We start from the raw sequence: 9,646 nt of genomic DNA on the forward strand, positions 1-9,646 counted from the left end.
ATACTGTCCAGTTGCCTATTACACCTACAGGGCATGCACTGTTTGTTGCATTTCACCTTTGCTATACCCATGTTACACCTGTATTAACATCTTTTCTTTCTTTCTTCTCTCACAGTGGTTCACCAGGAAACACTGTAGCTTTTTCATTATTATGGTAGTTCATCTAGGACTACCATAACTGTCATTTCTTTTACAGTGGTTCACAAGGAACCACTGTGGTTTTTCCACTGTTATGGCAGTTCATTCTTTTACAGTAGTTCACAAGGAACCACTGTGGCTTTTCCACTGTTACGATAGTTCATCTAGAACTACCATAATTGTCATTCTTTTACAGTGGTTCACAGGGAACCACTGTGGCTTTTTCTTTGTTATGATCGTTCATCTAGAATCATCATAACTGTCATTCATTTTCTTATAAATGATTCACAAGGAACCATTATGATCAGTCTTTGCTATAGTAGCTCATCAAGAACAACTATAGTTACAGTTTTTTTTTTTTTTACGATGGTTCACATAGAACCATCGTAATCCTTCTTTACTGTTATAGTTCATCAAGAACTATTATAGTTGCATTCAACATTTTTTTGGTTCACAAGAAGCCACTATGATCTTTTCATTTCCATAGTAGTTCATCACGAGCTACTATGGCCATTACATTTCACGATGGTTCATCTTAAACCATCATGGCTCTTGACTTCACCCATTGAATATACCTTTCTCATTCAGTATGAGCATAGCATCTTGCATTAGAATCAGTACAATCACATGCAATTTTGCTTTCAATGAAGTATTTTCTTCTATATTGTGCTAACTCATTTCTTTGCAGGTAAGTCATGGAAAACTTGTATTGCTTTCTTAGATTAGAGATGTTATTACTTCAAATTTCAATTTCAAGGATTGTAACAACTTAGATATTAATGAGAAATTTACATTTCTAGCTTAGATTAGAATGTATGAGCATGTATATTTTTTAGAAATGCTTGTTTCATATCATTTTTCCTTTTATTTCAAAATGTCACCAATGGGAACACGAATGACACATGCACCATTTTATAAAAGGTGATTAAATTCTAAGTTGATGATTTGCATCAATGGCCATAGTCAGGATTTAAACAAAACTTAGGATTTTCATCTTTTATGGAATAACATTGGATCCACACTTGATCCTTCTAAAAAATCATCATATTTTTTATTTTTCCTCTTTTATCAGAGCTTAACCTAAAATTAAACTCAAAATATATATCAATGGCCATAGTCAGGATATATTGAGAGTTAATTTCATTTTAAACTCTATAACCAAAATATGTTTTATTCTTCACCTGAATTCAAATATGATTATTATATAATACATTCAATGACCATAGTCAGGAATGTATTATATCTTCAATCTTATTTTAATTCACTCAAAGAATGAAATATGCTTTTTAAATCCAATTTCAAACTCTTTAAATTCATTCATCATTTAGGATAAAATTACATCATATTTTCAAAATTCTTTTTCAAAAATCCAAGTGATCTTGAATATCAAATCTTCAATTTCTATTTCAATTCATTCTTCTATCTTATTTCAAAGATTCAAATTTCAATTTCAAAGTCCAATTTGACTTTGAAGTTTCAAATTCATTTTTTTCAAAATTCCATTTCCAAATTCAAATCAAATTTCAAAGTTCAATTTAACTTTGAAATTTCAAATTCATCTTCTAAAATCAAACTTCAAAATCAAATTTATCTTCAAAATTATACCTAAAGATTGAGTCTTGATTCTCAATCAAAAGTTTTGAGATTGATTTTAAAATCTAAAAAATTCAGTTTTTCTTATGTTTTAAATTCAAATCTGGGTTTTCAAAAACCCAGATCTCTCTTCAAAAGTCCCATTTTGGATCTTCAAAAGATCCAAAATTCTACCTTGGATTCTAAATTTAGAACCCAATTTGGTATTGGATTCAAATCTTTAAAAACCAATCTCACCTTGGATCCCAGAATTCAGATCTAATTCCAATTAGGAGTCCAGATTTTGAATCCAAATTCCATTTAGGATTCCAGATTTCAAATCGAACTCAATCTTGGATCTCAGACTTCGGATCCAAATTCCATTTAGAAATTCCAGATTTCGGATCCAAACCCATCTCGAATCTCAGACTTTGGATCTAATTCCATTTAGGATTTCAGAATTCAACTTCATTTTGGATTCCAGACTTCCGATCCAATTCCATTTAGGATTTTAGATTTCAAAACCAATTCCATTTTTAAATCACATCTGGACTTCTTAAATCCAATGTTCAAATTCCATTTTCTCAAATCCAAATTCCATCCTGATTTCAAACTTTAAATCTGGAATTCAATTCCATTTCAAATTTCATCATCTACTTCGAAATCCAGATTCAAAATTCAAATCCAAAGTCTATTTTGACTTTAAAAACTTCATTTCTCCTTTTCTATCTCAGCTTCAAAATTCCCATTTTCTTCAATCTTTTTAAAATCAAAATTTATTTCTCCAACTCTAATTATTTCAAGACTTAGAACTTCAAAATCTCTCTAAGATCTATCTCAAAGTTCTAAGTTGGATTCAAAATTCAAAAAAACCATTTCTTCACTCCATTATCAAGTTCATCTCAGAAATACTTAAAAATTTCTAAATCATTTTTTTCAAAAGAGCATACATCCTTGCATTCACACAAGCATGATTCTTCGTGCATGTAGACTTGGTATAAATTCTTAGATAATATTTAGGCAAAGCAAAAAGGCATAAATTCGATCCTTGGTTCGATTACCCCTGGTAAAGGCGCCAGGAACGATCGAACCTCATACCGACGAGCGAATCCCGTCTCCCAATTTCCCTGCAAATATTTCAAAACGGAGGTGAGTAATTTTTCTAAATATTTTCAAAATTAAGTTCAAGTGAGACCTTGCAGAAGAGTTCCTCTCTCTTCTTCCTTTTCTCATTCTCTCTTCCTTTCTATCTTCAAAAAGGGAACAGAGGTTAGAAAGGCGAAGAGAAAAGAAAAGAGGAATGAGAGGAAAAAATTTGTGATGATCACACTTGCCCTCTAAGTCAACTTTGCATATTTTAAACCCAATGTATTTTTAAAAAGTATTTAAATAGGAGACTAAACATATTTCATAAAGTAGGCTTTCCCTCTAAAATCTATTTCTCAAAAAAACTAAGCAAAGAGCGGCTTATTTGACTAAAGATCTTAATTAAAAAAAGCTATAAATTTTGAATCAAATAACAACAATCCCCACATGAGTCCAAACTATAATAGGCAAAACATGAAGCTGCTTAGAAAAGTTATATACATAAATAAAGGTACCTTTTGGGTTTGAATCTTTACTCAGTGTGAATAAGATTTAGACAGTCTAAAAAACTAAGTAGCTAAGCTTTAAACTTAGTTTTTATTGTAGACTTCCTAAGCTCATTCACACACACATTACTTTCAGGTAACCATGTAGGCCATCAATATATAAAGGCTACATATATTTAATGTTCTATGCAGTAACCCACTTCATGAGTTCTCTAGAGACAACCTAAATCTCATAAAAGGTGACATACATCTTCACACTCATGAGGGTGAGTCTATCAAAAATAAAAAACTTGTTTAAACCACTTCAACCAATTTAGCCTATGTATCTCATGAAAAGTAATAGGACTCATTCATATATTATAGGTTTTTGAGCACTTATATTTGAATGAAACATGAAGATTCAAATATATTATGATGCTTATCTTGAGTGACTTGTTATTCCTATCGACCCAAGAACTTAGGTCACTCGGGTCACATGGTTGGGTTTCTATCACCGATAATTTCTTTTATATGTTTTAATCTCATTCTCTCATATATATTTTGGATAATCTTTTCACGAAAAGCCTTTCGTACATAGATCTGCATGATTTTGACATGACCAATCATAGTTAACAAAAATTGCTCCTTGCTTGAGTAATGATTCACATAAGTGTGCTTGAGATTTGTAAAGATTTCTTTAAGTTCATATTCTTTACCTTTATATAATTATTTGATTTATTTGAGCTTCTATACAATAAATTGCTTTTGTACTAGCAAAGACTAGTTCCGTCAATTGTATTAATCGACTGGGTTGTCACCATGTTATGATGATTATTTAAAAAAAGTGCAACAGGAGGTGATTAGCAGCACTAAGAGTTTCATACGTAAGCAATGATATTTAAGACAATTGCATCTCGATTTTCTGGTCCAATGTTATCAAAGATCACTTGGAACAGGCCTGTATCTGATGAGTCGAGTCTAATCGGCATCCCGCTGATTTAACTTTTTTTTTTTTTATGATGAAGTTCCCCACATAGGCAAGTAATCCCCAAGTGGGGTCACTAACTCCCAAGCCCTTCAGAGCCCACCGGTGAAAAGCACCAGTGAAAGTCTAAACTGGGATGAAGAGGTCAGCACCTTTTCCCCAAGCCTGCTGGCGCTCAGTCAACCAGGCGGGTGTCTCACTGATTTAATTTCTAATCAGTATGAATTGGTTTTTTTTTTTTGTTTTTCAACTGTTCTTATAGTTATGGTATTTATTCACGATTATAATATTTAGGCATTAAATGCATAATTTAGGATTTGATTCGACCCTATAAGTTATCATCTCAGTTCTGTATCTTGCTTGTATAGATAGAAATTTTCGAACTGTGTATTGTTTTGATTTTTTTTTTCAAAATCAGTTTATTAGTCGACCGACTCAGGCCGATACATTTGGATCTGATCCAACAAAATCACCTCTGAAAAACGAAATTCCTTCATTCACGGGGAGAAATTAAACAACCCGTGAGAAATACAACACGAGGTGATGCGCAGTAACTTTTCGTTAGCACTCACAAAGTCTCATAGAAAACAAAGAATTCATGTTCCAATTCTTGGAGAACCATGCATTCTAAAGAATATTACTTTTGCCCATTTGCTTGATGCACCCCAATCTAATGCCAGTTTTCACCTTAAATCAAAGTATATGAGGTGGACATTTCCACTTCTTTTTTCTTCTTTTAGAGAGAATCGAAATCCATTTCATGGAGAGACCAGTGGGCATTTCCACTTCTTACCCGTGAACCTTGGCCCTCCCACTCAAGCAACTTGTCCGTGATATGCCCTTTCCATTCCCTACCCATTGCAAGACCTCCTCTAGCTCACTTGTCTCACAAGGCAAAGTAAGAATACCATGTTGCTCGAACCCATACTCGTCTTGGGCCTTCTCAAGCAGCTTTAGGAAAGCCGGGTTGGCAAGATAGCCCAACGGAACAACGAACCTCTTTGGCTCGCAGTCGCGAAAAACCAGCACCGTGAAGTGGCCCTTCTTCACGTCTCCTGGTACCCTTCTGAGCCTATCAATGTTAACACTGGACCTACAGCACTCTGCATCGTATTCCTGAAACAAAATGCATGCTGCTTCTCTGAGAAAGAAGTAGCACTTTCTCATTCTCGTGGGCTGTTGTAGTCGTGCAATTTCTTATGGAGTACCTTGGTACACCACACTTCCCAGCCATCACCCCAACTGCAGTTTATACTTGAGGATCAAAGGAAGGTCTGCTAAATGAGACAAAGACAATGTGGGATTGCCTATTGCTTAGCTGTGGTGCATGTGACTTGTGCATTGTTTCATTTATTGAGGCTTTCGTAAGGTCACTTCAGCATTCAACACGGCCAAAATGGTGGCTTGTAAGCGTCAGTTTTGTACAAAACACCCAACTCTTTTTTTTTTCCCTCTTAGCATTTTGCAAGAAGTGGTTTTTTTTTAAAGTGGGATTCCATTTCATGAAAGAAATGAGCGGCTGCATCTGACTGCACAACGCGTGTTAGTGTAAAGGCTTATATCACATGGATATAGTTATAACACATAATGAAACGTAAAACATGGAGATTTGTATTTTTATAATGTATAATATCCAAAAATAAATTTTAATGTACAACTGTATTTAATAATATATAATAAAGTACAAAAACTATTAAAAATATAAGTGGTGTTAAACACGTGCCATAATGTATATCACGTTGCATGTCCGGTCCTCATGTTCATGAGACCCCAAATAGTGTTTCCCTATCGTAGATTCAAGGAAATGAGGAGTGGAAAAGGGAGACCTTGCTGGCATCGTTTGACAAAAAACTACAGGGCCATTCTTTCTCATATAATTGGGACCTTGATCATTACGGGAAAACTGTGAAATTGAAAAAAAAAAAACGATACAGAAGTATTATACAGTTGAGGGCAACATGACGGGCCACTCAAAAGCATCTTGTCTAAAATGTGAGCAAAGACACTGAGGACACACCATGTGCAGAAATAAAAGGAAGATACTACACACGAAATCCTCCTCTTTCAGCTAAATAGTACTAGTCCTTCAATGGTTTATTTGCACTAATAATTGTAATTTTTGCATTACTAAAAAGGCTGAAATTGTAGTGGTCCTAACCATTATATAGGTAGCTTTGGTGCATACATTATGTAACTGGCTTTCTGCATTATGATAAGAACTTGTTTTTTGCAATTATTGGATGTTCTGAATTGAAGTTAGGTCCAAGAGTGCAACGCATGAAACACATGGGTCAACAAAACGCGTAAGATAAAAGATTCTGTTTTTTGCAAATCTGTTCCTGCCTTGTTACGTTTTTGTAAAATCATGCCCGACTTATGTGTTTTACATCAACATTCCCACCTCTTATGTTCGAAGCAGGTTATATGTTCCCCCCCCCCCCCGAACAGGGGAGTTAGCTACATCTCATGTTCGGGGGTCCCAAAGAGCACCACGTATGTAAGCATGTGTGTCTCGTATCCCCATGTTTGTCAGCATTAATTAGTGTTGGAGTTTGATGCGATTGCAAAAACTTAAGTACCCGCTCCTCCATTGGTGCCAAAAAAAATGACGATTCTTGAAAAGGAGTAGTTGTAAAGACTTAAGTGCCTCGAAGATGATTATTTAAGACCCAGTCTCTGCACTGCAGGATTATCCGAGAAAGAAATCTCCCCTGGAGGAGGCCATGAACATCAACCCTCTCACTCTCTCTCTCTCTCCCTTCTCTTTCTGCTTCTATGCACATCCAGCAGAAGATCATACATTGCTCCATCAAGCATCGACTGACCTGCACATTGACTGTTGTGGAGCCTGATTCAGAGTTTTTACCCTTACAGGAGGAGGGTTTGGGGGCTCCTCCCAGCGTGGGTAGCATCATTCAACTAAATGAGTTGTAGATTCTGATTCAGAGTTTTTACCCTTACAGGAGAAGGGTCTGGGAGATCCTCCCAACGTGGGTAGCATCATTCAACTTGAAGAGTTGTGGAGTCTGATTCAGAGTTTTTACCATTACAGAAGAGGGGTCTGAGGGCTCCTCCCAGCGTAGGTAGCATCATTCAACTTGATGAGTTGTGGAGTCTGATTCATAGTTTTTGCCCTTATAAGAAGAGGGTTTGAGGGCTCCTGTTAGCGTGGATAGCATCATTCAACTTGATTCGTTGTGGAGCTTGATTTAGAGTTTTTGCACTTATAGAAGGAGGGTTTGGGGGCTCCTCTCAGCGTGGGTAGCATCGTTCAACTTGATTCGTTGTGAAACCTGATTTAGAGTTTTTGCCCTTACAAGAGGGGGGGGTCCGGGGGCTCCCCCGGCATGGGTCCCGGGTGTCATGGTCAAAAAATACACAAGGTATCGTGGTGAGAAAGACATATTTTTATGCCAATCAAGGTTGGAAGAAATCAATGGAAAATCCAGCAAGGAGCATGCCAGAATCAAGATGTGGATGTCAAGCGAGAATGGTGTTGTGAACTCAAATAACACAGAATAATAGGGGTCTGGTTTTTAGTTAAAATGGGGAATGAAATGACAATAGAAATCGCTGAAAATTTACAGAAATAAACTAGACTCAATAACAAAGACACCATTTTTTACGGATTTGGAATATGACCTCCGGTTAGGGTGATATGGCCCTGACAACTTGGTCCTAATTCGGGTAGCGATTTACAGCGATTTGCTTACTGAATAACACTACAAATCGCTATAGTGATTTGCGGAAGACACTACAAATCACTATAGTGAGATTCAAAAATATTATAAATCGCTATAGCGATTTGCGGAAAACACTACAAATTGCTATAGTGAGATCCAAAAACACTATAAATCGCTATAGCGATTTGCGAAAAACACTACAAATCGCTATAGTGAGATCCAAAAACACTATAAATCGCTATAGCGATTTGTGGGCTCGTTGGAGACCCAAAAATACTACAAATTGCTGTAGAAAAGCCCAATAACACTACAAATCGCTGTTGGAAGGCCCCAAAAAAAATTGGTCCAGACCCCGCTCCTGTAAGGGCAAAAACTCTAAATCAGGCTCCACAACTCATCAAGTTGAATGATGTTACCCACGCTGGGAGGAGCCCCCAAACCCTTCTCCTGTAAGGGCAAAACTCTGAATCAGGCTCTACAACGAATCAAGTTGAACGACGCTATCCATGTTGGGAGGAGCCCTCAAACCCTCCTCCTATAAGGGCAAAAACTATGAATCAAGCTCCACAACTCATCAAGTTGAACGATGCTACAGTCAGTGTGCAGGTCGGTTGGTGTTTGATGGAGCAATATAGGATCGTCTGTTGGATGTGCACAGAAGTAGAGAGAGAAGGGAGAGAGAGTGAGAGGGTTGATGTTCATGGCCTTCTCTAGGGAGAACTCTTTGCCTCCCTTGATTTCTTCTCTAGAGAGATAGAGGGTTTTACAGTGTTTTATGGAGAAAGAAGAAGAAGACTTTGAAGAGTCAACATCATCCTCGACTTTCTGGATGGAGGACATGTTTGTCCTTTTTTTGAACTGTTTGTTTTTTCTTTTTTGAATGAAGGGCATTTTTGTCATTTTCTCAAACCATCACTTTATGAGAAGAATAGCAAAAAAGGGTACTAAAGTCTTTGCAACCACACCAGATTCCAATGCTTAGTGATGTCAACATACACGGGAATACGAGCCACATGTGCTTGTATACGTGGTGCTCATTCAAAGCCCCGAACACAGACGTGGGATTCAGTGAATCATCCGGGGGGAACATACACCACCCTCTCTCTTATGTTAGGACAAACAAGTCCTTCCATCATGAGGCATTAGATCAACCATGGTTAGATGAGCAACTCATGGATATTATACCCTTGACGATACAAAGACAAATACTGCAAGCATTCTCCAAAATCACCTGCGGTGAAACTTTCTGGCACACACTGATGCCTCCAGTGTGGCGGCACTTTTTAGTGGGTAAAACAATTTTTTTTTCTTTTAGTCGATGGGATACTAGTCGCACGAAGTAGGTTATATGTTCCCCCTCCCCCAAAGACGTAGGTGCGTGTTCGGGGGTCCCAATGAGCGCCACATATATAAGCATGTGGGGCTTGTATCCCCATGTGTGTCAGCATCACTTAGCATCAGAATCCGGTGCGGTTGCAAAGACTTAAGTACCCTTTCTCGCCATGAAACGATGGTTCGAGAAAAGGACAAAAATGTCCTCCATCCAGAAAAGGGAGGATGATGTTAACTCTTCAAAGTCCAAACGTTTCGTTTTCGCCCTAAGCAGTAAACTTTTGCACCATCTACTATAACAGGCGCTCCCTTTGACGACGCACCCTTTGCCATCGTCTGCGGCAACCGGAGCACCCTTTGTTGTC

At 37.2% G+C, this 9,646-nt stretch overlaps 1 protein-coding gene across 1 annotated transcript; it reads right to left on the minus strand.

Annotated features, from left to right (window-relative positions):
* Positions 1–5,055: 5,055 nt before the first annotated feature.
* Positions 5,056–5,433, minus strand: LOC149822413 (auxin-induced protein 15A-like). Its single transcript, XM_089980283.1, has one exon. It carries the CDS (start codon positions 5,431–5,433, stop codon positions 5,056–5,058), a length of 378 nt encoding a protein of 125 aa, XP_089836409.1.
* Between the last annotated feature and the right edge of the window lie 4,213 nt (positions 5,434–9,646).

The sequence above is a fragment of the Nuphar pumila genome, chromosome 11 (assembly GCF_984573655.1).
Source record: "Nuphar pumila chromosome 11, dmNupPumi1.hap1.1, whole genome shotgun sequence".
Classification (NCBI taxonomy): Eukaryota; Viridiplantae; Streptophyta; class Magnoliopsida; order Nymphaeales; family Nymphaeaceae; genus Nuphar; species Nuphar pumila.